This window comes from Ischnura elegans, chromosome 12, assembly GCF_921293095.1.
Source record: "Ischnura elegans chromosome 12, ioIscEleg1.1, whole genome shotgun sequence".
NCBI lineage: Eukaryota > Metazoa > Arthropoda > Insecta > Odonata > Coenagrionidae > Ischnura > Ischnura elegans.
In genome coordinates, this window is record NC_060257.1 from 32,588,384 (window position 1) to 32,615,461 (window position 27,078).

General features: G+C 37.0%; 1 protein-coding gene across 2 annotated transcripts in view; it reads left to right on the top strand.

The window, feature by feature from the left end:
• The window catches only part of LOC124169020 (ribonuclease 3), a 49,751-nt gene that overhangs the window by 17,239 nt on the left and 5,434 nt on the right, over positions 1-27,078 (top strand). For both annotated transcript variants that reach the window (XM_046547482.1, XM_046547484.1), the window contains exons 8-22: positions 2,990-3,157; positions 4,439-4,631; positions 6,419-6,535; positions 7,631-7,777; positions 11,444-11,738; positions 14,756-15,097; positions 15,774-15,886; positions 16,148-16,368; positions 20,159-20,290; positions 20,614-20,757; positions 21,535-21,638; positions 22,873-22,978; positions 23,884-24,045; positions 25,947-26,107; positions 26,208-26,353. In XM_046547482.1, coding sequence (XP_046403438.1) covers positions 2,990-3,157; positions 4,439-4,631; positions 6,419-6,535; positions 7,631-7,777; positions 11,444-11,738; positions 14,756-15,097; positions 15,774-15,886; positions 16,148-16,368; positions 20,159-20,290; positions 20,614-20,757; positions 21,535-21,638; positions 22,873-22,978; positions 23,884-24,045; positions 25,947-26,107; positions 26,208-26,353 — 2,551 coding nt within the window. The remainder of the gene's footprint in view (positions 1-2,989; positions 3,158-4,438; positions 4,632-6,418; positions 6,536-7,630; positions 7,778-11,443; positions 11,739-14,755; positions 15,098-15,773; positions 15,887-16,147; positions 16,369-20,158; positions 20,291-20,613; positions 20,758-21,534; positions 21,639-22,872; positions 22,979-23,883; positions 24,046-25,946; positions 26,108-26,207; positions 26,354-27,078) is intronic.

The following is a 27,078-nucleotide window of genomic DNA, read 5'->3' on the forward strand; positions in this document are numbered from 1 at the left end:
TGCATAAAATATCTTATAAATGTAAAAAATAAGTATATTAGGTATGTACTTGATAATGGCATAACAGCTGAAACCAGTCGGAATTTAGAAATATATCGTGGAAGTAACAAATTATCTTTTATTGCTTATTTTTTACACATGTTTTGGCTGTCATTCCATCTCCACACCACCATTGCATTTATGTGCTTTATACCCCTTTGCTTTCCTTCCTTAGTGCATATTAGTGTTGTCACCTATGGCATTTTCTATGTGGGGATATATGTGCTTTAAAACATAATTGTATATGAAAGTACTTTAGTCTGCTTTAAAAATGTCATCTGTGTGTTGTTACATTGTTATCATTTAACTTCCTTGACGTGTCCAATATCCATGTTCTGCACGTCACTTTAATATACGATCCTCTGAACAAATAAAATTATTATTATTATTACTGATTCCACAAAAAATTTTAAAGGGAGTTATTATTCTTTTGTAAGTTGAACTCATACTGACTATGAAAGGCATCTGTATTATACCCCATTCTTCTTGCATTCTTATGCTCTAAATTTACTTAATTAGTATTCTCATTGACGGTTTATGCCAGTATTTTTGTTGAAACAAAAATTAATTATAACTAGCTCAATATCGTTTTCATATTTGTGAGGGGCATTCAAGGCTCATCCATTTTTACTCCAGTTTATCTTCTCTGCATACAAAATTTATGAATTGATCTCAGGTTGATAATAAGACTTCATATGCTTTAATTCTTCCTTCAACATCATTAGATGTAATAATATATCTTGCAAATATATATTGTGAGTTTTTTTCAAATTGAATTGATTCTGGTCCTATTCAATCGATAATTGGAGGTGCTAAATCCTCTGCTGAACCGAAAAAAGTAATGGCTGCAATTTATTCCTGACCTGTTTGCTCAATATTCAAGTGTAGAAGTTGATAATGGCCAGTTCTGAGCTCTAAGAATTACTTAGCTATCTGTAGATTCAACTTTTTTATAATTTTTGTTAATTTCCATTTATCCTACTTTTAATTAAGCTACTTCAGGAAGCTACACAACTAGTAGTATGGTTGATAAAAATTCTATGGAGGAGTAAAATTAATAATGCAGCATGAAATAGGTACTATAAATTATTGTCTTAAATATCCTGTTGATTATGGAAGTTAAGTGAAATATATTTCACGGCATATTTTTATGAAATAACAATATTTTGTGATGCCATTGCCAGCTTTGGTGGCAGCGGAGTGAGGTCTTTGCTTACTGAGCTTCATTATCATCCTTTTTTACTGTCACTAACCTGCTGCATATGAAATCACGTAAGGGGCAATTGGAAAATTATTTATAATTAAATCATTAAGTGAAGTGACTAGTTATTCAAACCAATGAATAATCTTTATTTATATTGATTATAATCCATTAAATGTGAAGGGATCAGATCTGTGTCTGGTACCTCACTGCCAGTATACGGTGAAGGTACATCGTTCCGGAATTCGACATGATTTTTTTCCTGGAGAAGACCTGCCGTCATCTACTGATTCCAACAATGCCGATCCTCTTCACCACCAGTGTTTCATCATCACAACTCTAAATGAACTCCTGGTAATTTTTTCTGACTGTGTTATTTTCAGTTTACATCTTATTCTCAGTTATGTTATTTCTTTATTTGTAAAAAAACGTGCTGATAAGCCTGTCCTCCATTGTAAGTCTGCCAATTTTTCTTGAGCACCAGTCATCACCTTGAAAGCCTGAGGAAAGCTGTTAACACTACATGCTATCAATCTGGATGAAAACCCAAGAAACCTTCATGTACTCAATGCACCAGGAAAGCCTTTAATCATCCATGATGAGTTCTTATGGATGAGTTCTTTGGAAAATCTGGCCAATGGTATAAGTATTGTGGAAGATGTCCCACTCTGGATGACTTTCTATTTATAGAAAACTTCCCCTGCTGGTATTTGTAACGGAAATTAAATGAAGTGCATCTGCATGGTAAGCATGTATCTATTAGAGTGAAGAGGAGGATACTCATTGCCCATATTCTCCAAAAATGCCAAACAGAAAGGTAACAAGTGAAATGCTTTGTGGTGTGACTTGGTAAAATTTCTTTAAATTGATGAATCTATAATGCATAAAGCCTCTTGTTTAGTTATATCGAAGAAAACTTTCTGAATTTCACAGAAAATAACTTTAATTAAACCAGTACTGGTGTCAAGTATCATTATAGAGCCTCTTGTTTAGTTACATTGATGAAATCTTTCTGAATTTCACAAGAAATAACTTTAATTAAACCAGTACTGGTGTCAAGTATTATCATAACCTCCTCATGATATTGCACAGCTATGAAACTGGTTGTATTAAAGATAGTTAATGTGAGTTCACAAAGTTTTCATTGCTGTACATAAGGTTACTTTAGTAGAATGAAGAAATGAATCTTGCATTGATATGTTATTCACTCAATAAGTTTTTATGTTATGTTCATGAATTATGTCCCTCTAATCCTTCAACCCTTCTAATGCTATGGGCAAGTTTACCGTCCCGTTTACTGGTGTCCAGACAAGGTTATTGGAATGCATGCATATCCATAGTTATGTGGTTGGGACAAAAGATCAGCATGTCTTTAACCAAAGAGTTTGTGATGATCTGTCTATGTGTGTACATTAGCAGTGGTACTTTTAGTTATATCTTTCAGAATTCCACTCTACCTCTTACTTATTTACTTGGTTATCAGCAAAAGTGTTTTTTTTCCATGTATAAAATGGTGATGGCACTTGGCTTCAGTTATGTTGCAACCATGGCTGCCTTAACTATCTATGTATGGAGGAGTGACTGCAATATGCGGGTGTTTATTTATAATCTGGTTATATTTAAACAGCCACCTATGATACCTTGCTGTCCGAGTGTTCTTTGTTCAAGTTCATATTTCTGGTCTTCAATTATAACTCCTACTTATATCTCAATGTTTTCTCCATCACTTCCTATGGGGCTCCTTGACAGATGAATGATGGACCACTCTGCCGGTGCAGTGCAAAGGCACGTCGTTCAGGCATCCGCCATGGTATTTATGCCGGAGAAGGTCACCTGGAGCCATGCTCCCCAGATTCCAACAATGCTGATCGCCTTCATCACTACCGCATCACCATTTCACCCCCTACCAACTTTCTGGTAAATTTTTCTCACTTTTATTTATATCAGTTTGGCTTATAAATTTAATTGGTACTACTGTAAGAATGACTTTTTTTACCTATCATTTTCAAATTCTTAAATCATTTTTCTTAACCTTCTTAAACCTTCTTTTTACTCCATCGTTAAATGCATGGTGGAGTTTTTCTATAGGCTAAGCTTCAGCCTAGGGCCTGAAGATCAAGGTGGTCTACATGGAAATTGTTAGCAAAATTAAAATTAAACTTTTCTGAAAACCGTGATTACGAAAAAGCTGAACCAAAATCAGTGTTAAATTCAACGTATATGACTAATAAACAAGCATACAAATGGGTTATAAGGAAAGAAATAAGCATTCTCGACTTATTTTTTTTATTGTCTGTATCACATTTTTTCTAAAGGTTAGTACCAATTGCAACGTGTTTCATTTAACATATTCATATTGTGACAAAACCGAACTTCGCCAGTAAACTGGAAGCCATATCCTATAGGATGGGAGGCACGCCCTAAATGATCAGACACTGATTGTCCCCAAAGTAATTAGGTGAATGCGATTGCCCAAAAGTGTTTTTTTAATATAAGGTCTTACGAAACGGGGTTGGTTGATAATATTGTATACCAAACCTTAAGAGAAGTAATTGTAACTGTAATTTTACTGATTATAATTTAAAATCAGTAATTTGTTCTTGTAATTCATAACTTTTTGCAAGAAGTAGCTGTAATTGAGCCCAGTTACTTTCCTCAGTACTTTTACCAGCACTGATTATTTCACACTGATTGGTGTTCCTCTAATTCAGGGGTAGGAAACTCAGGGGCCCTTTGTAGCCCTGGAAAGAATGTGTGTGGCCTGAAAAACTATTTAGTATTTAGCCCCGTAGATGATAAAAGTTCTCATAAATTATGTGAAGTACTCATTTGTAAAATAAGATCAAATGACTGGTATTTGGGTTCCACGAAACAAGTGTGAACATTTGACTTTGAGGCACAAAAAGGATACTAACCTCTGCTCTAATTGTTTATTTGTCTCCATACTTATCACCCATGTCACAATTGGAAATTCAGAAAAAAACTAATGTGAAGTGTTTTGCATCTTTAGGTGATTAATTTGGAGGAGGTTCACTTAAGACTTGCGCAGCCAAAAACTTTTGGGGGCAATTTAAATTTCTCAAAAATCCTTCCCTCAGCTCTGTCCTCTATTATTACCTAAGTACATATATGCAATATTGTTACTTGATTAAATTTCACTGTGATATTAATTATTATCATCATTTTTCCCAACTCTAGATCAAGACTCCAACGATCATCCGTCACGATGGCCATGAATTCATCTTTGAGGGATTTTCGATGTTGTCACACTTCCCTCTCCAAGCCAATCTACCTACGTGTAAGGTTATCAGGTTCAACATAGAGTACACCATTCTGTACATTGAGGAAAAGCTGCCGGAGAACTTCACTGTTAAGGAACTTGACCTTTTCTGTAAGATATTGCGAATATTTATAATTTTGCATTTATTTTCTCCTTTGCTCCTGGATCTACTCCGAATTTCAATGATTGGGAAAATATACAGTAGATTCCGTTCACTGGGTCCACCGGTTACTTGGGGCAGCCGCTTAATTGGGGCAGATCTTGAAGAACAGAACCCAATAGAGGAATATTCCAGAGCATTCTCTTCTTACGGATAGAATGTTACGGATAGGAACATGGAACGTCAGATCACTTCGTACCTGCGGTAAGCTAAAGAACTTGAATCTCACTTGGATCTCACTTGTCATCGTCTTGCTTTCTGCACAGTAGGTGTGAGTTTGGACACTATTGCTACAACAAAATGTCTTGGGAACAAACAGAAAAACTGTAGTCACTTACCTAAAAAAAACTATAGCAATTATTATTCTTAACTAAAGAACTGTAAATTTTTGGGAATAGGATCATGAATCTTTGATGCATATTCACATCATAAAAATATAAATTTTTAGTTTTTGTCACTGCTACTAAGGTCTGAGAAACTTTCATTCTCACTTTCACTGTCCCATACCCTATTGTCTTCATTGCTGTTCATATCGCTTTGCATGCAACATTTCCTTGAGGTTTTGATGACTAAATCCTCTGGAATCATCTGCCATTATGCCAAAATCTGTTGAAAAATCACTCTCAACTCTGTTTATTTTATAATGTTTTTCTAAGATCGCTTCTGCATCATTATTAATTTTTCCCATGGGAGTCTCTTTGTGTTTAGTGCTTGCCAGCCACTCTCCGTGCAGGCTCTTCATGCTCACTTTGAATGGTCTATTTCAACAAATTTCTTGTGGTTGAAAAATAGATGTAATACAATGGTTAATGGCACTCTTTCTTTTCTGCTTTCCCTTGTTTAATTGCTTGAGAAAGAGATGACATGAGTTTTGAGTGGATCCACAGTTAAGCTAAAGCAGAAAAATTGCTTAAATAAGTGTGAGCAATCTTTAAGAGGCAATCATGTTACAGCAAAAACCTTGTTAAACAAGAGATACCTGTTAATAAATGCAAATTTATAGTAAAGAGAAAAAATGTGTGTTGCATCCTCAGAGTAAGGATGGAATACTCAGTGCTTCAACCCAACGGCGCAGAAAGACTTAATCCGCGAACTGAATAAAATACAAAGGAAGGCTGCGCGTTTCGTCAAAAACGGCTACGGGCGTACAGACAGTGTTACCCAGATGTTAAGCGAATTAGGTTGGGAGCCATTGGAGACTCGGAGGCTGCACGCTAGGCTTAGATTGTTTGAACAATTGAGAATGGATATCTTTAAGAGCGACACAGAGAACATAATATTAGAGCCACACTATATCTCCAGGTCTGATAGAAGCGATAAATTAAGAGAGATGTTTTGCCGAACGGATAGATATGGGAATTCGTTTTCCCCCAGAACCATAAAGGACTTTAATAAATGCTAGTCCCAACCTCGTTAGAGCACTCGATTTTTTTTTTAGCTGTAAATGGCTGGTGTCCTAACACCCCCTGCCACACAACTTTTAGGCGACTTGCGGGGTATTATGTAGATGTAGATGTAGAAAGGTAAGTTTTGATATGTCATGGGATAGCTCCCCCCAGACTAAGTCACATATATGCATTGGTATATGTCTCAATTTATTTTACTAATTTTTAGTGAGATATATGCTTATGCTTAGAGCATGTGCATTTATTGATTCATTCAATCATAATGTATTTTCATGCATTTCTTTCAGTAAACTTCGGAGAACATTTGTTCATTCTCCCTATTTTCCTTTCAGATAAGTATCTTTTCTCGGAATTACTGGAGCTTGTTGATCTTGATTTCAAAGCTGCTGGGGATGATAGCGGCTGCCCCCGTTTTCACTTCATGCCTCGCTTTGTGAGAGATCTACCAGGTGAGAAACCCTGTCACTTAAAATTTCCAGTAGATGAAAAACTTAAAGTCAAAGAAATGGTTGGTATTGATAATACATATTTTGATAAAGCCTGAGTCACACAATCATATTTTCCATCCATTTCGAGGGACAGCTCCAGCGACTGCACCAATGATGCTGGAAAAAAATTGCCATTTCACACGATCGTTTTCCACGATGGCTCAAAGGATGGAAATCCTCTCTTGTTCCATCCCTCAGCTTTTCCCTTTTTCTGGCACTAAAACCATTCCTTGCAATGTTCTTGAGCAAATCAAGATGCAAGGCTTGATTTTTAATTGAAGTTGAAGATACAGAAAGTGACGGAGAAAGCAACAGGAAAAGGAATGGTGGGAATGACTGTGTGATTAAGAAAATGGTGGGTCGAGCAATCACTCTCTTAGACCAAATACCTATTGTTGGAACTGTCAATCTGAGGGATGGAAAAAATGATCATGTGATCAAGGCTTAACAGTTCAAATGCCTGTCTCTCTGGTAGTGGGGATAAGTTCCACACATTTAGTAATTTGTCCTTCCACACAGAATCTATGAGCTAGTCCTATGAATATGATACAGTGTATCGAAACTAGTCAGGAAAATAAATTTCCAAATTGTAGAAACAGCAAAGTTTTTCATTCACAAATCAGTTCCACACAGAAGGCTGCGGGTTCAAGTCCTACCTGTGGAGGGTAGGTTTACCTAGTGCATGGATGTGTGTGATGTTCTATTGTTATTTATTATTGAAATCCTCGATTTAACGACCTTATTGAGCTGTTGTCATGGTGGCAAAGATGAATTAGTAAAGATACAAACCACATTACTTAACTCCCATTATATGTGTAGGACACTTATAGAATCAAAATCGTATCTGTATTTTTAAATTTGAGAGCATTGATTTGTAAACATTCATTTAAAATTAACATTTTGTATTTAAAATTTAAGCACTTGATCAAGATCTATTGTCAGAAACAGATACCAGGAACCGAACCTAATTTGGAAATGAACCATCCCTACTGTATAATTTCAATTAATCCTTTTAAAAAGAAGCTTTTTATTCATCTTGAATGCTTGATCTTGCAGATAATGGGAAAGAAATCCTCTCGATGAATGAAGTGCTCTTCTACCTTCTGAAATGTAATCGACCTCTGATCGATGAGGAGAGTCAGCTGGCTAATATGATTAAAATGCCCCAGTTTGAATGGCAGAACTTTGCTGATGAAGTGAAAGGTAAGTGTGTTTTTCTTTGGAAATAAAATGGCAAAGTTTTTATGTTCTATATTTAGAGGTGGGAAGCCCCTACACTGAAAATGATTGCATACTAACTCAGCTGAAAATTACAGTGAGGTTCGTGTAACGTCACTTACCGTTCCCGAAAAATGTGACGATGATCGAAATGACGTTAATCGAAACATAATATCCCATAAGAAACAATGTAAAAAGTGAATATCGGCTCCTAGACCTCACAATTCCTACGCAAAAAAATTTTTAGCGTATCATATCTGGGGCATTTTTTACGATGGGAATGCCAAACTATGGCACAAATACGAGTTCCTGTCTTCATCGACGACAATAGCAGCAGTGACGTAAATCCTTCTCCATTTTTGTATCTTCCCGCGTTTGCTTTTCGACTTCGCCATGGTGGTCGTCCGGGCGAGCGTCGCCTGGGCATCATCATCGCTGAAACATAGTCGCAGTTACAGGAACCAAAATTATTGTGAACACGGCAAAAAAAGTGACGACAAAAACTCCGAGTTCTACATGGAAAAATTCCTTGAAATCACTTTTTAGTAGAGATGTGCGAATAGTATCCGCGAATACTCGAATACCTCGAATAATAGAAAGTATTCGATATTCGAGATCTCGAATAGTTATGCTAAAGGTACCGTCTCGAATACCTCGAATACTTTGAATTTCGCGTCATACACTGTCGCTCGCACGTCGTTGGTAGTTGACTCGGAAAAATGAGAACTCTAGTCGTCTAGTGCATGCAGCGCCGTTTTAGGCAAGCTGACGAAATACATCAAATTCACGGGTTCGAGCGGTGAAAAGAGTTCGACGTGGGGAACCGAAATTGATCGGATGAAAAAAATCCGAAAATCCCAGGTGTCCCCTATCAGGAGAACCTCAGTTCCGTGGGATAGCAACATTGGCGCATTTCCCACGATCCGCTATCCCCATCCATTCAGCGTTCGCCCCACCCCCTCAGACGATTTCCTCTTCCCCGAAAACAAAAAAAAGGTCCCGGCTCGTGCAGGGATCGTATTACGAAGACCTCAGCTTTGAAAAAAATATCAAGTCACCGGAAAATAATAGAATCGTGTTTCACCCTTCCCTCTTTCTCCCCACTGACCATTTTCCCGCATCCATCTTTTGATAAAATGAGAGGAGGTGTTTGCCGTGTGTCCTTTGTGGCTAATAATGACAGGCAGTTATTTTGAATCTTCCCCAGGAGATGAAACTACCATAGGGAGGAACTCAGTGCCGTGGGATAGTGACATTGGCGCATTTCCCACGATCTGCTATCCCCCTCCATTCAGCATTCGCCTCACCCACTCCTGAAGATTTCCTCTTCTCCGAAATCAAACAAAAGATCCCAGCTCGCGCAGGGATTGTATTACAAAAACTTTAGCTTCAAAAAATATCAAGTTACGCGAGAAAAATAAAAACGTGTCTCGCACCCACCCCCTTTTCTCACCCACTGACCTTTTTCTACCTACCTGCTTCGAATTTCCCCCTTTCTCGAGGTCAACTTCTGCATGAGTCATCTACTAGCCCGAAAGGTGTCTAACAATGACTTTCGGCAATTGTTATTACACCTTTATTGGATTGAAATATTAGTAATGTGCGCGTAATTTAAAAAAGAATAAGACCAAACACGACATATTTCTGACTTTATTTAAGCATTTTGCGCAGGAAAATAAATACCGGGAAGAAGAAGAAATACGACGGAGGCGTAATGCTCAAATAGGGTGGTTTCCTATTATTTTTTATTGCCTAAATCGAAATATTAATACTCCTGAAGTACGTATTTAACGCTTTTAGAGTTTTATAAGACGATATCTATTTTTCGCGATTAAATTAAAAGTGACAATTTTCAAGCGCGCGAAAACGCGACGGGTAAGTATGAATGCCGGGAAAAACTCCGCGTGACGTCGTTCTGGTTCCCGCTGCCGCAAGTGAGGTGACCTTGGGGCGAGGCTCTGAGCGCTATTACGACGCAGGATGCTAGCAGGTAGCCGAGTACCATGCTAGCTGGTAGCGCTTGGCTTAAATAAGGATTATTAATACCTTATCAAACAGACTGTGTGATTATTAAGACGTTTCCCTGAGCTCTGTGCCTCATGCATGCATTGGTAACCTCAGACGATGTAAAACTCCGATCCTCTCGTGTAGAAACTAGGTCCCTGTGATGTCACGTGGAGTGGCATCGCATAGGCGGCAATCTGGCCTTTTTCAAATGAGGTAAAATTGAACATTGTCATTAGTCTAAACCGGTATTTCTAGAACGAAATAATTTGTATATTATGAATACACTAATGGTGGGTAACGAATCACAATCAATACCTTTCGTTTTCTTTAATGAAGGAAACTACCCTATTGTTTACATAAAATTAAAATATTCCATTAATCAGCTAAATTCCTGTTTGAATCCTTTAAAGGCAATCACAATTACTCGCCAAAATCTTGGGTTTCCTGCTGCATAGGCGACCTAGTCAAGCATTTTCACATTCATCGTTTAGTATTCGAGGTATTCGAAATTCGAGGTATTCGAATATTCGAGCAATGATTTAATATTCGAATTCGATATTCGAATTCGAGAAATCTACTATTCGACCCATCCCTACTTTTTAGGTTCCTGAAAACCATTTTGTCAAGTAAACCCTTGCGCACCTACCTAAGAATTCATTTTGCAGAAAATTTGCTAAAACCGTAATCGCAATTAGCAATAAACACACTGTTTTACACTTCGTTTAGACTGACTGTATTACCGCTCACAAAATGAACAACCTGCAACGCCTGCCGCTTTGCATTTTTTCTTGCGCGGAATTTAAAAGACTTGACGTTATCGCGAAGCGAAGGTGCGATAAAAGAATGACGATCTCAAAATTTTCGTGACGTTATTGCGAAATGACGTTAAACGGGGTGACGTAGAATGAGGACACACTGTATGTGTGTTCCCAGAATATACTCTGTGTGAAAATAAATACTCAAATTTTAATCATAGTTTTGTGTTATAATCCATAATTAAGCCAAGCGCTACCTGGTAGCAGGGTACTCAGCTACCTGCTAGCAGCCTGTGTCGTATCAGCGCTCAAGCCTCGCCTCAAGGTCACCTCACAGGGCGGCAGCGGGAACCAGAAATACGTCACAGGGACTTTTTCCCATCATTCTTACGTAGCCGTCGCGTTTTCACTTTTCGTTTAGTCGCGAAAAATAGATATCGTCATTAGAAAATCTAAGAGCGTGAAATGTGTACTCTAGGAGTAATAATCTTTCGATTTAGGCAATAAAAAAATAATAGGAAACCACCCTATTCCACCGGGTCAGGTTCTCCTACTCCATCTCACCCTAGATGGCCAAAAATGGGCCTAATGTATTTTTTCGTGTGGACCCTTGGTGAAAATAGCTTTGCATGCATGTGTGTCATTGTAGTACTTAAACTGATCAAAAAAAGGAAAAATTCTGTTAGAAAGTTGTATTTCTTAAGCCTTAGCAGGTAAGGAAATAAAAAAAATAGTAAACAAGCCCCTTTTTTCCTCAGGGAAAATCATTCCTATTATTTTTAAGGTTTTTGTGGAGAAATAGAAAATCTACCCTAGCTATTGTATAATTTTCTTTAAAGAAATCATCTTTCCTCAACCCTTTAATTTATAAATATCCTAATCTTTCAAGGTATGGTGGTGACGTATCCAGGTATGAAGCCATGCTCGGTTCGAGTTGACCAGCTGGACCGTGATCAAACTGCGAGGAGTCCAGACCTGAAGAGTGGCCGGAACGAGAAGGATGGTTTGCCCAAAGCTTTGTCATCCAGAAAATCAGAAGACGATGCTGAGTTGGTAAAAATAGAAAAGGATGAGGAACTTGAGGAAGGAGAGCTGGAATCCAAACCGATGGAGACTTATAAACACCCTGAGATAGTTCATTTCGGCATACGACCACCACAGCTAAGCTATGCTGGAAACCCAGAGTGAGTCAACTACCCTAAAAACTTTTCACCTCTGTCATGTGGAGGTACTAGTATGTGCTCGAAGACAGCAATTCGAATTGCTGATTTAACTTGGAAGCAAAAGTGTCTTTGAAATCAGTTTTTTTATTATCTTGCGGAGGAGAACAGGGAACAGTTGTTAACCCAGTAAGGCCTATGATAAGAGTCAGTAGCAATATCAGTAGGACAAAATAATACTATGTAGCACGTATATTCTTTTTGAAACAACCGGTATTTTTCATTTAAACTTTTGTGGGTACTGTGGCATCCCACCCCTGGCTCGCCCGGATACCAATATAGAACCGGGGGGAGATGTTGCACAAAAACAAAAGAAAATATATAAATCCGCATGAATCCCTCCCGCATGGGACCTACGGGACAAAACTATGCCACTCTCTTCGTGCAATTCACATAAATTAAAAATATTCCCCTTCTTTGGAAATAATTGCGGGTGGGGGGTTCCCGATTCAACCTGATGGGTGACGTTCGGGCGCTGATGCACTCGTCCAACACGCATTTACGTAAAGAAAAACGAACGGGACGAAAGGAAGGGCGAGGGATATTTTTCCTTAAGATAACCCGTGAAGGAATTAAAACAAAACACTTACTCAACACTTTCAGCGAAACAAAATATAATTCAAACAAATAAGGGTGCATATGACAAAAACAAAAGAAACCCTCTTATACACTAATGAAGTATGAATTGGTGAGAGCAATTTATGAAACATCAATGAAAAAAAAAACACAACAATATAACTTGATTTTCAAGATGAAAATCAGAATAGCAAATGATAACAACAAAATAAAGTTCGGTTGTGAACACGTAAATAATGATACTTTCAATTATTTCATGACTGGGGAGGTAAATGAAAGTCCATCCCGATGAATGTTAATTTTGGTGCGAATGTTAATTTTACTTTGTTGATTAATTTCACTTTCACTGAGTAACGGATCCGTTCCGTGACTTGTCTGTCTTAACACTTGGCAGGAGACAAGAGGGGGCTTTGGGGGGGGGGATAGTTGCGATCTTACTTTATCGTTGTCCGAGGTTAGACCAGGTTGGATCCAACAAACTCTCGTTCCATTTACTGCACTCCTTTCTCCCTTGTTGGAGGAAGCTGCATCCGGAACGGAGGTAATGCGTCCTCTTCAGCTGGTCCTTGCTCCTTCGGACAGGGGGGGGGGGGGGATGTCTCTTCTTTCAGACCAATCAGTCTCGTGATCTTTTAGGCCCCTTGTCTTCTCTGCCGTGTGTCGCACCCAAATTCGGGCATGGGCTCCGCCCGACATTCACTTCAAAATTATCTTGCTTCTTCTACGCGCACCACCTTTTTATTATCCCCAACTTGGGGTGGGGTAACGCACAATGAAAAGGGAGGAGGAACACGCCATTCATGGGAAAAACCCGAGTTCCCCTCCTCCCACACACACTCACTCACACACAACCTTACATAACTGACATAACCACATTCATCCCCACTTACTCATTCACGCTTTCCTCCACGGGCTGTGGTCTGGGGGGGGGGGGGGGAGTTTGGGAAAGTTCTGTGGAATAGAGCGGGTAAATGGTAGGGAATAAATGTGCCGAGTAAAATGCACTTCGTAATGGGGTCTGAACCATTACAGTACTCATCATGTTAAATAACACTTTTGGGGTATGTCGCCACCAGAAACGTTGGGGGCCACCCAAAAATTGATGTGGTGACATAGATTTTTATGCAACATAACCCTGTATTCTTCCTTCCTACTTTAATTGGATTGGAATTTCAGTCTTTGGGTATCTTCTTTCAGCTGATTGGTCGCTCAAGTTAATTATTACAAGGTTCCAGTATGTGTGAGTAATTCTTTTGAGTGAGAATTTTTTATTCATCAAAGATACACAAATTTTGCATCCTTCACCACCTGCTCCATGTACATGTGTCATACCAATGCCTTTGCCATTATTTCCTTCCACCTATTCTTCTGCGATAGTCTTCATCACACCACCATGTGTAATGATGTGTCAGACCTATATCATTAGATACCTGATGCTTCACAATTGTTGTCCCTTTTTTAAAAGTAGCATCCCTTTTACTGGGGAAGAAAAGCTAACAAGGAGGATTTCTTTTACACTCTGATGCGTAGTCCCCACCCAATGTGCTGTCTCCTAGGTTTTGGCTGTCTCTCCGGAACTTGCTGAGGAAAGAATGAAAATTTCTGTGTGCATCCTGTGGGTTATGCTACCCAAAATACATTTCTGTTGCACGGGTAATGTCGTTAAAAGGGTAACTCTTCGCCGATCGCCCAGTTTATTCAATGATTGACATTACTTCGTAAAAATGATATTTGCTCCTCTTTTTTATTATCATTGTCATCATAGGCTACACAGCTATCCAGCAAAATTAATTCTTATATAGATTTTGGCTTCTAGAGCTCCTCGAGTTATTACTCTTCTGTGATGTGTTTTCTTTTAATATTTCCTTTCCTGTGAGTGATAAATGCAACCAGAGATTATCTGGGATATCAAAACTTGATTTATGAAAGAAAAACCGAACTAATTTTCCAAACGACCATCGTATGATCTTTACTCCATGATTATTTATCTCTGCCATGATCTGTCTTCTGCTTATGTTCTCTTCCATAATTTTGTAGTCCTCATTGTATAAGAAGAGAGCAATTATTATGAAACGTGATTGGGAAAAATGGACCATTTACCTTGTTTGTATGGGTCACTTTCAAAAAATTTTGCTTTCTCTCAATTTAGATTTTTTCATTGTCCACTTTATTTTCATAACACCCACAACATTTTAAAAGAGGGGTCATACTTATGTTAGTTAATTTGGTTATTGTATTTCATAATTATGTGTTGATCTTTTCTCTATCTACATATGTACTTGAAAGCTTGCAATTCTATTTATTTTTGCCTATTATTGTGTAGTTTTGGTTGAATGTTTTAATGTCAATTTGTTTTCCTTGAACAGTTGATTGAGCCATTGATTTATCTAAACTTTTTATAAAAGCTATCAGAAAGCCTGGAGGGAATACGTCAAGTTTCGTCACCTCCTTGCAAACATGCCAAAACCATCGTTTGAAGACAAACGGAAGCTGGAAGCCAAAGAAAACCGTCTTCAAGAGATGCGGACGCAGTCTAAAATGAAGAGGGACGTAACTGTGGCTGTGAGTGGGAAGGGATTTTATCGGACAGGAGTGATGTGTGACGTGATCCAGCATGCAATGCTCATCCCAGTATTAGTGTGTCACCTACGTTTCCACCGATCTCTTGACAAGCTGGAAACGTCCATTGGGTACAAATTTCACAACCGCTACCTACTGCAGTTGGCACTCACGCATCCATCTTATAGGTTTGTGATCAGTATTTTTTTCAAAGCTTTAATATGTATTTTAAAGTTCTTTTACGCATTTGGCATTGTTTACTTATGGTAGCATTGTCAATTCACTGCAGTTGTTAACTTTGTCTCAATATCTTTTTGTTTAATGACTTGCACTGTGTGTGTGTTGGACATTCATGTGCCAGTATGTTATTCAACTGTTTTTTTTTTTATTATTATCCTGTTTATCATGGAATTTTATATTCTTTCTTTTTCGTAAATGAACAAGCTGCTAGACGGATCTATCTTGACAAATAGGAAAGATTGGAAGAATATATACTGGTTTGTGCTCTAAAATATTTATGACTTGTTTAGCATTTTCATCATTCATGGTTATTAAAACTTGATGCGGCTTTTAACTCCATTTTCTGTCAGTATTAACTACCTTGTATTAGCAAAATTGATGGTGGTACTGGTCATTCAGAATACTTACTGTTTGAGTACATACCCTTTCCCTTAATCTTATAAATACACACTGTCATACATACCACTGAAATTTCTATAATCAAATTTTATCACGAGCCACTTGGACATTGTTAAGGATAATATTTGAAAGTTTTGAGTAATAATTTATCAAGAGGTTTGAATTTGTCTTAATTTTTTAACGTATTTATAAATAATTTGCATTTTTATCTAATTATTTAAATAGGGAGAATTTTGGAACAAATCCAGATCATGCTCGTAACTCTCTTACAAACTGTGGAATCCGTCAGCCTGAATATGGAGATCGTAGAATTCACTACATGAATACCCGGAAAAGAGGTAATTGTTATTGTACACTTAGAAAGCATATCTAGTGCTATAATAACTTTTAAAAAAAATGTTGTGAAGGGAGTCACATTAGTTTTTTATGCCAAGAATAACATCATTTTTCAATAATCTTCTTTTGTGCAATTACTTCTTCATCGCTTATGCACATGTGTCGTTTATGCATTGCGTGGTAACATGAAATTTGTAAAAACATAATATGTACATGCCTACAGAACACATTTGAAGAACTTCTTCTAATTCTTATCATCATAGGAATAAACACTCTAATTAATATCATGTCAAGATTTGGGAAGAAAGAAGAGACTGAGTCAAATATCACACACAATGAAAGATTGGAATTTCTTGGTGATGCGGTGGTGGAATTTCTTACGTCCATTCATCTATTTCACATGTTTCCTGACCTGGAGGAAGGTGGATTAGCCACCTACAGAGCTGCTATTGTACAAAATCAGCATTTAGCTGTTTTAGCAAAGGTTAGTCCTGAATTTATTGAATAAGACATTGCACAATTTTTGCACTTAATTTTTTTTTTAGTGTGCCACAAGTTTAGTATTGTTATACAGCTTAACACATTGACTGCCACAGTGTTTTATTTCATATTTCCTGTGTTGCCATTGCTGTTTTATTTCATCAGTTTGGTATTTTGATTCATGTAACATGGAGATATCGTTATAATGAATCAAAAATGAATTTCACTCTATTTGGGGGTAATTCGAGCATAATGACCATTTCAGCCTCTCCATGCTGAAACAACCCAAGTAACATTTTTGGTTGGCCCTCTGTTGGCAGATGGTGGGACACAGCGGTTGGCCCATGGTATGATTTGGCCACCTCGCCAACCGTATCCCAACCAACGATTCCCCAACGATGGGCCAACAGAGCATTACAGTCGGGCCTTCGTATTCCCAACCAGAGGCCAACCCCTCTCCAACGATACGCCGTTGGCCCTTTTAAATTATGCCATCCGTTTCCCAACAAAAGCTATATTTTACTGGCATTTCTCATTTTTATAGAATGAGAGTTAAATTAATTTACCTTCTCACTTGATACGATACCGGTAGATAGAATATTTACCTTAAACTCCCTATAAATCAAAATGAAATTAAATACATTAACAATCAATGCTATAGGACAAAGTAAGGTTACAGTGGTTAAAAGTGGAAAACAAAAAATCAATATCAGTTCAGAAGGTCCCCAACTTTTATTTTCACAAATTAGGACAATTTTTATTACAACAATGTAGTGTTTATGATCTTGGAGTATAGGTCATGATATACAAATCCATCCAGTTGAGTATCCATCATGACCTATACTCCAAGATCATAAACACTACATTGTTGTAATAATAAGGAAGGTCGGGAGAAGAAACTTTATACAATTTTTATTAGGACAAAATTAGGAAAATTTCAACAGCACCTTTCCATATTACAATATGGCACACACAAAAACTGTCCATCTTCTTTGTAGGGCAACAAAACACACTTAGATAAAATCTGGGTGGACTGCAATTTGCATCCAGGTACTAATTTTTTTACTACAAATATACCAATGGTACCACTTCTAAGAGGTAATTCAAAGAAATCCTCCTTAATTTCAAACATGTCACCCTGCAAGATGTACACCCCTGAGTTATTTGATTCAATTGCCTTCACAATTCCTATTCTCTGGTCTTCGGTAACGAAATTTTTAAGTTTAGTCCATTTTACTTAATTGGATTAATAAGTGCAAGATTTAGGGATATTAATAGGAATCACAGAATCACTGATTGAGTATAATAGTTGATGCATTTTCCATAAAATAATAATTGTGCAGATGTTATTTAGGTTTACTCATACAAATTCAATCTCATTCTCTTCAGAGGGGACTAAATCACTCACTTGTCCATTGAAACACTGTTTTCATTAAAACTTCCACTTATACTAGATATGCCACAATCTGAAAAAAATATGCATATCGATCTATCTAAATTAATGATGAAAATATATGATTTTACACCTTCCGCGACAACAATCGGATCTCGACCAATCCGGCTCCTCCTAACGCTGGGCTTCAACGGTCTTTTCGAATTTTCTATCAGTAGCCGTGAGAATGGGTAGCGAGTCGGTACCCGAAACGTCGGCGCTCTTAAATAATCTAACCCGCGCGCTATCCCGAGAAGATTTTTCAAATGATGAAAAGTTTAAAATTCCACAAAACTATCTGTTTAAGGTAACATGATTTTAGGAATGCCAGTTTTGTAAGACTTACCAAATGAGATCAATGCCTTATTTTTGTTAGAAGCACTCGACTTATTTTATTAAACTGCTATCACAAAAACATGGTGAATGATTAACATATAAATTTTTGTTTTAAGGTTTTCGCAGCGAATGAATGAATTATAATAGTGCATTAACATATAAAAGCAATCCCTAACAACCAAACAAGTTTTGGTTGTTAGGTTGCTAGGGAACCATGTGACCCGTATCCTGCAACGTATGCAATCGTAGTATACATCGTGCTTATTCACGGCCCATATCGAACTTCCATCGGTTAAGTTAGACTCGAAACAGACAGATCTTATAAGTCTAAAATTTTTCATGTGTCCTCCGGGATATATATACTAACAAGTCGCATTAAAGAAGCCTCCGCTTCTTGGAACCATTTATATCAAATACCATGCTGAAAACACCAGAAAATTAGCAGAACATTACTTAAAAAAGAGTTATACATAATTTCCAAAAATTATCTTATGCAGAATTCCTTAAATAATTATCAGTTGCCAGCATAAGTTATGGTGACACGCCTGCTGGATAAAAACCCGAAAGGTATGCGACCCGCACAACATTCTTATAGAATTCTGAGAAATGCAGAGTTCTTATAAGAATTTCTGTGAGACTTATAGAATCCTATAAGAATTTGTGTGAGACTTATAGAATCCTGTAAGTCTTACAGAATTCTTATGAGAATTTCTGTAAGACTTATTAGAATTTTCCAATAGGGCTTAGCCTTAATTCTAAGCTGCGCCCCTGCAGGCGGCTATATTGTTATTTTGAAATTTAATCCAAGTAGACTGGATATTCTAGTGAAAGAAAAAATTTATACGGCTCCCTTAGAAAGTCAATTATGGAAATTTTTTCATAAAAACTTGGGAAAAACTGTGACATGTCGTTATTGCAGTAAATTTATCATTACGTGTAGGAATACCACTAATTTACAAAGTCACGTGAATCGGACGCATTATGATATGATGAGAGATGAGGTAAAGCTTACCATTTGTTTGGCATTATCTTCATTTGATTGTATCAACTTGGAGTATAATTGGATACATCAAAGGTAAAATAATTATTCTGCCCGCACATAGTCGGTAGCACTGACTGTCAAAGCAATCGATTATGCCATCCCTATTTTTTAATGAATAGATGCTACCGATCCGATAACCATTTGATAAGATAAATCGATTACAATGGAATTTCGCCCATCTCTATGTTGAAGATCTTGACGGAATTTTGTTTGCAGCGCTCATGGCGGAAATTGGGGAAATGGTATGACGTCCCAACGGTGGCCCAATGATAATCCATTTCGTAGGGCCATCGTTGGAGATTTCCGTTGGGCCAACAGCATAAACCGTTTCGTTGGGCCGACGAACAATATCTGCGTTGGGCCAACAGCGGAATTTGGTAGGCATATCCACCCACAATGAGCCAACCGTGACTACGGTTCCCCAATCGAGGCCCAACGGTCAATGTTACTTGGGAATCTTTCCCAGTCATTTCTAATTCCTTAGACTCGAGAAAAAAACCCATAATTCACTGTGTACCCCAAATTGTACAAATGCATGATCAGAAAATAGTCTATTCTATGTTAAACTTCATGCTAGACAAGAAACCTGTTCTAATTTGGTTCATGCGTCATAGACTGGGCAGTAATAGATTAAGAGCCTGTTTTATCTGATGTACACTAAAAATACCTGAAAATTTTTGATAAGTCATTGCTTTTCTAAAATGAAGTTCTGTTTGCTAAGGTTTGGAAACTTATATTTTTTAGTTTCATTCGATTCTCTTTAAAAAAATTTACCAAATCATATTGTTTCAGTTCAAAATTTTTTTATGTTTTTTGGTATTACATATTTTGATTCAAACTGAACCTTCTTTAATTGCATTACTCAATAAAAATGCAAGCATTTTCTAACTTAAGTTAAATGGTATTTGATTTTATTCCTACTTGCTTTTAGTCAAGATTGTTTTGATATGTGTGTGTAATATATATATTATCCTGTGTTTTTAGACTCTTCATCTTGAAGACTTCATGCTGTATGCCCATGGATCTGATCTTTGCCATGATCTTGAACTTCGTCATGCCATGGCCAATTGTTTTGAAGCGTTGATGGGCGCTTTATTCCTTGACGGAGGGATAGATGTGAGTAATTTAACAAAATGCACGTAACATCAGTAATTCAGTTATTAGATTACTATATTATATTGTGCAGAGATGAAGCGGTGAAGTTCTTAGTGAATCTTCATAATTTTTCATTTTTTGGGAAAGTGCAGTCACTGTAATCATCACATGTAGCATGGTATAGCAGTCATGAAACATTCATTATTAAATTAGTTGTCTCTGGTGTGACTTAGTAGAATTTTTAATCATTGTGAATGAAAACCTGTGACTTCATAATATTTAACTGACCATTGGTTTGACATAGTATTCAACATTATGTAACGCTTACATTCATATCTTTGTAGGTGGCTGACAAAGTGTTTGCTGAAACACTGTTCAAGACAGATGAAGATCTGCTGGATGTGTGGGTGAACTATCCATTGCATCCATTGCAAGATCAGGAACCAAGTGGCGATCGGAAATGGATTACATCATTTCCATTACTTCAGGTTTGTGGCTCTTGGGATTGGTAAATATTTATTGAAGCTCTTTGTGTGCATTTTTTCCATTTGTTCTGATGTATGCCACAGTATAGGACAGCATAAAATGGATCTAAAAATTTAGATGAATCTAGGTCCATAATATTTAACGGACTGAGTTGCATGTAGTGGAAATGTATAAAATACAAGAAATCTTGCTGATATTTGTAATTACAAAGAAACAAAGGTGTTAACTTTGCATGGCATGTTCAACAAAAATGAGGACTGTTTAATGTACAAATACGATAATTCTAGATCTGCATGCTAAAATTCAGGTACATTTAAGCTGCACCCTGATTATGTAACTGACAGTGATATCAGCTATTTTGAAACCGTGATCACACTCTTTGTCACACTGCGAGCGTCATTAGCCTATCACGTTCGAAACTGATGGTGACAAGCACATGCTGAAATAAAAACGAGCAATAGATGCAAATATTTTAAAAAAATTATTGTTTATTTAATTTAAAAATGCCGTATAATGGAGCAAAAACCAATATAATTCTTAATTATTTCTTTGGAGTGCTGTCAAGACTTTATTAGTTGTCCACGTTGTTCAATTGTTAAATGCGCATGGTGGTGAATTCAATTGAGCAGCTCTGTTTGCACGCAACAAATTGGAAATTGAGTACTGCTAATTGAAGTGCATCCGTGATTTATACGTCAATTACTTATTATTATCAATGGTGGATGTAACCATTTAGGACTACTTTCACTGTATCTTACAACCCTATTGAATAATTGCAGAAGTTGGTGAACTTCGAAGACTCGATTGGTGTGGAATTTAAGCACATTCGTCTATTGGCACGAGCTTTTACTGATCGATCCATTGGATACAACAACCTTACACTGTAAGCAGCATCTTCAATTTTTAATTTTTTTCCAGCATTTATTTATTTTATGCAACAAATATCAATCAGTTTACCTACATCTGTCATAAGCTTTTGGAGGAGGTTATAGAATATGTTTGTTCTTTTAAAGTTTTTCATACATATTTCATCTTTTCAAATTATTTGAGTCCATTTAAATCAAAGATGAGTTGGTTTCCCTTTTTTCTCAATTGCAATTCCAGTTTGTTTGATGGAGTGTTGATTCTAGCAGAGTTTTGGTTCTAGCACTTTATCAAGTGTTCCATTTTCATTGATTAATTTTCAAAAACTATTAATTTTTTCATTGATTGAATTTTAAAGCCACCGAAAATAACTCTTCAAGTTATCACAGGAGTAATTATATCCATAAAATCACTCTTTTTAAAGTCGATAATATAAATTATGCAGGAGAAAATCATTCAGATTTTGTACACCAGTTATATCGGTACTGACTCTTATTGGTTCTGATTGCCGGTTTAAATGTTTTGGGGTAATGAGTTGAACAGTGAATTATTCTTATAAGCAACTTGACCTGCTTTGTGAGAAGAGTTTTTAAATGTGTTGCTGATGGTGCTTTTGATTTTTTTGGTCTGTTGCAGTATTATGTTGCATGATGATCAGGAGATAAATATTCAAACAGTGCCCAAACATAACTTCATATTCTTTAACTGTTGGTACGATTCTCCCAGGAACTATTTCTGGAAATATTAGCTCCAAAAAAATTATTAACCCTTTTAGTGTGGTGGGCCGATATATCGGCTCGTACGTAGTACATTATTTAATTTGCTATAACTTTTTACGTTGATATATTTTATTTTGGTAAACATAAAAATATTTTGTCCATATTAACCAGTTTAACCTCAATAATAAAAAAATACTTATTGATATGTAATAAAATAGCTTTGTATTGTTTTTTTGTCCTAGTTGCTACATTTTATGAAAATACCCTCCGCATTTCTCGCCAATACCCCAGGAAGAAGGATAGCTCTAAGAGAGTTAATTTAGGTTTCAGTTATCCATGTGCATTCAAATGATTTATTCATCCAAGTGTGGAGCACTAGTATTCCATTGCTAAACTGTCTCACATTTTTTATAAGAATGTAGGCCAATAAGAAGGGAAGTTGTATTCTAGCCTCTGCATATTCCGTATGACAACTAATGCTGCCTTTCTGAGCATTCCCAAGCAAAAAATAATGTTATCCCCTTACTTTCACAGAGGCTCAAATCAAAGATTGGAATTTTTGGGTGACACAGTTCTGCAGCTCATAGCATCTGAATACCTCTACAAATTCTTTCCTGAACATCATGAAGGGCATTTGTCTGTAAGTAGAAGGGTGTTACAAAAATTGTATCATTTAGTGAGAGAGGAAGTATTTGGAATAAATGATACCTTCAGTATTTTGCAGTGGAAGTCTCGCTATCATTATAAAATATTACCACTAAATATGATTACCATTGTTGTGATAGAGTAATAGAAAACTTTAAATTCTCTAGTTATTTTGGTAAACAGTCTTTTGATGTGTTCCGGCATATATTCTTTAAGAATTCACTTTGCTGTGTAGAGTAGTGTATTGTTGAAAAAAAATACTTAAATAGTCAACATCCTGTTGAGCATAAGTTTTGAAAAAAAATTGATTTATGTCTTGTAATTTTGGCTACTAGTCCCACTAAAGTGTGTAATATGTGTCAGAAAAATGCAAAGGTAACAAAAATATTGAAGATTTGCAGTTAAAAACCTAAATTTCCTGTTTAATAAAAAAGAGATAAAGACTTTTTTGCCACTCTGTTCGTAACGTAGTGCTAATGTTCAGTTTGCTTAAGTCACTTGTACCTCAATATATTTTGCAGTCATCTCTACGCATAATATCCCAGATATTTGAGCAAACTGTGGATACATAATTTAATCGGAGAAATATGGAAATTTAATTATTTAATGATATAGTATTACCATCCACACACATGTCCCAAAATTATCGAAGTATAAAATCTTTCACCCAGCCTAATTATTTGCCACCAACTTTTTTTAAAACAACTTGAATTTTGAAAAAGTGATTGTATCTACTTTGTTTCCTTCAACTAGACTCGGATGTTGAGTTACCCATTTGAACATCCATAAAAATATGCTAATTTTCTACATGCGATTGTGTTAATCTTATTCTTGAGGCAGGTAAAATAATATCTGTGAATGTTTGAATGATTTGAAATATTAAGTTTTTTATCCCAACAGCTTCTTCGGAGCTCACTGGTTAATAACAGAACCCAAGCTGTAGTCTGTGATGATCTCGGAATGACTGCTTTTGCCTTATACTCCAATCCAAAGGCAGAGCTGAAGACAAAAGACCGAGCTGATTTACTTGAGGCTTTTCTTGGTGCTCTCTATGTGGATAAGGTAGTATGCTGTTATAAATCCCTACTCTAATCCTGCATGTATTTTTATTCTGTATGTATTTAACATGCTGGGTGTTAGCTAGTCAGTGTGCTAGCCAGAATAGGGTAGTTTCCTTCAACAAAGAAAACAAAAGGCATTGATTGCGATTCATGACCCAACATTAGTGTATTCATAATATACAAATTACTTGGTTTTAGAAATCCCAGTTTAGACGAATGTTAATGGTCAATTTTAACCTCATTTGAAAAACGCCAGATTGGCGCCCATGCCATGTCACTCCACGTGACGTCACAGGGACCTAGATTCTATACGAGTAGAAAGGAGTTTTACATCGTCTGAGATTACCAATGCATGATTGAGGCACAGAGCTCAGGGAAACATCTCTTAATAATCACTTATTAAAACTGCCTATGGTCGGAAAGTTTCTTTCATTTGATAAGCATTTAATAATCCTTATTTAAGCCAAGCGCTACCTGCTACCAGCTTGCGTCGTGGCAGCTATCATAGCCTCGCACAAAGGTGGCCTCGTACGGCAGTAGCGGGAACCAGAAATACGTCAAACAGGCTTTTCCCAGCATTCATACGTAGCCGTCGTGTTTGCTTGACACTTTGAGTAAAGGGAGTGTGTATGCTTGTGCATGATTACTAGTCCCAAACGTGAGAGAATTTTGAGCTGTACTTATCATTGAGCATAGCTCAACCTACTGTAAAAATGCCCCTCTTTCCCAGACAGTAGCAGATACAGAAAAAAATCCGAGGGGTGGGGGTGCAAAAGGTATCTAGAGCTACCTGTACTTTAATCGTAATAAAAAATTATCGAGTCACATGCAAAGTTTGAGAAAGTTTTATTTAAAATGATTATACACATTTACAAGACAATTCCATATTATGATATAAAAGGGTTGCAATTGTAGTTCTACAATGTTAGGCAATGCGGGTGGCTCCGCAAGGGGAGGGCGCATGCCCCCTGCTCCCCCATATGTATCCGCCACTGCTATGCGATAGGGTGGTTTCCTATGATTTTATTATTGCCTATTACTTTATTTACTTTTTTATTTTTATTAATTTTATAATTACTCCTGGAGTAAGTATTTCAAGCTTTTAGATTTTTAAATGACTATATCTTTTTTTCTCGATTAAATGCAAAGCGATGAATTTCAAGCAGGCGAAAATGCGACGGGTAAGTATGAATGCCGTGAAAACTCCCGAGTGACGTCGTTCTGGTTCCCGCTGCTGCAAGTGAGATGACCTTGGGGCAAGGCTCTGAGTGCTGATATGACGCAGGATGCTAGCAGGTAGCAGAGTACCTTGCTAGCTGGTAGCGCTTGGCTTAAATAAGGATTATTAATACCTTATCAAACGAGGAAAACTTTCCGACCTTAGCCAGTTTTAATAGGTGATTATTAAGACATGTTTCCCTGAGCTCTGTGCCTCATGCATGCATTGGTAACCTCAGACGATGTAAAACTCCTATCTACTAGTATAGAAACTAGGTCCCTGTGACGTCACGTGGAGTGGCATCGCATGGGCGCTAATCTGGCCTTTTTCAAATGAGGATAAAATTGACCTTTGCTATTCGTCTAAACTGGGATTTCTAAAACCAAGTAATTTGTATATTATGAATACACTAAGGGTGGGTAACAAATCGCAATCAATGCCTTTCGTTTTCTTTGATGGAGGAAACTACCCTATTGTAGTTCCACAATGTTAGGCAATGTGGGTGGCTCCGCAAGGGGAGGGTGCACGCCCCCTGTACCCCCCATATGTATCCGCCACTGCTACCGGAGGGTATTTCCATACTCCCCACACCAGGATCATAAACCCCCCAAACTTGATGTGGAATCCGGCCCTGACTGCACAATACTTACAATTTATTGATGTATTGTTTTTTTTATCTACAGGGGCTTGAGTACTGCTTAGTTTTTTGCCATGTCTGTTTCTTCCCCCGTCTTCAAGATTTTATCATGAATCAAGACTGGAATGATCCCAAGTCCAAACTTCAGCAATGTTGCTTGACTCTTCGCACAATGGACGGTGGAGAACCAGATATTCCTATTTATAAGTGGGTATTATCAAAGAATGAAAATTGGAGCCATTTGGAGAACCATGTACTATGTTTACCCTGTGACATTGATCTGAAATTTTTCTTTTTCACAATACAGAGTGATAGAATGCAAAGGCCCTACAAATACTAGAGTTTACACGGTAGCAGTTTATTTTCGTGGACAAAGATTAGCGAAGGCATCTGGCCATAGTATTCAGCAAGCTGAAATGAATGCTGCTAAAGTTGCTCTGGAACATTCACAAGGTAAATTACCCATGAATAAACTGCTGTTTTCTTGTCATTTTACTGAAGAAGGGAACATGCAGGAAAACTCAAAGGAAGTTTTGCCACTTACCTGTTTATTGTTATTGTTCATCTGCATCATATCACCAAGTGCCAACACATGTGCCATGCCACTCATACTATGGCACACATTGGGATGGCGACAGCTGGGGCCAGAACCAGGACTTTTGTCTGGGGAGACAAAGATCAGTTTGTCTCCCTTTCCCCTTCCTCCCCCCGCCACTAAAATATAATAGTAAGCTATCTTCTGAGATGCATTAGTTGACATTACACACTGATTGTTTGAAGTATTTTTATTTATTTATTAATAGATTATTCAATTGGTTAAAGGGTATAGAATTCGTCAGTATAAGGCACTTTACAACACACACACAGCAAACATAAAACTTGAAGACCATGACCAAGACATATTATACAGTGTATAAACAAAACATTTGCATTAGACACCTAATTATAGGATGTCCTAAAAAAAACTCATCCTAACTGTAGTACATTTTACTGTATAGTATTTCACCCAGTTTTAATTTGAATTATTTCTTGAAGGAACGAATTTTATGAATGTAGGTAATTTGTTATAGATTTGAGAAGCCAAATAGTGTGAGGGTCTTGCTTAGAAAATATCAGATGTTGATTATTTATGTGAACATTTGCATTACTTTGGGTCATAAATGGACTGATATATTTTC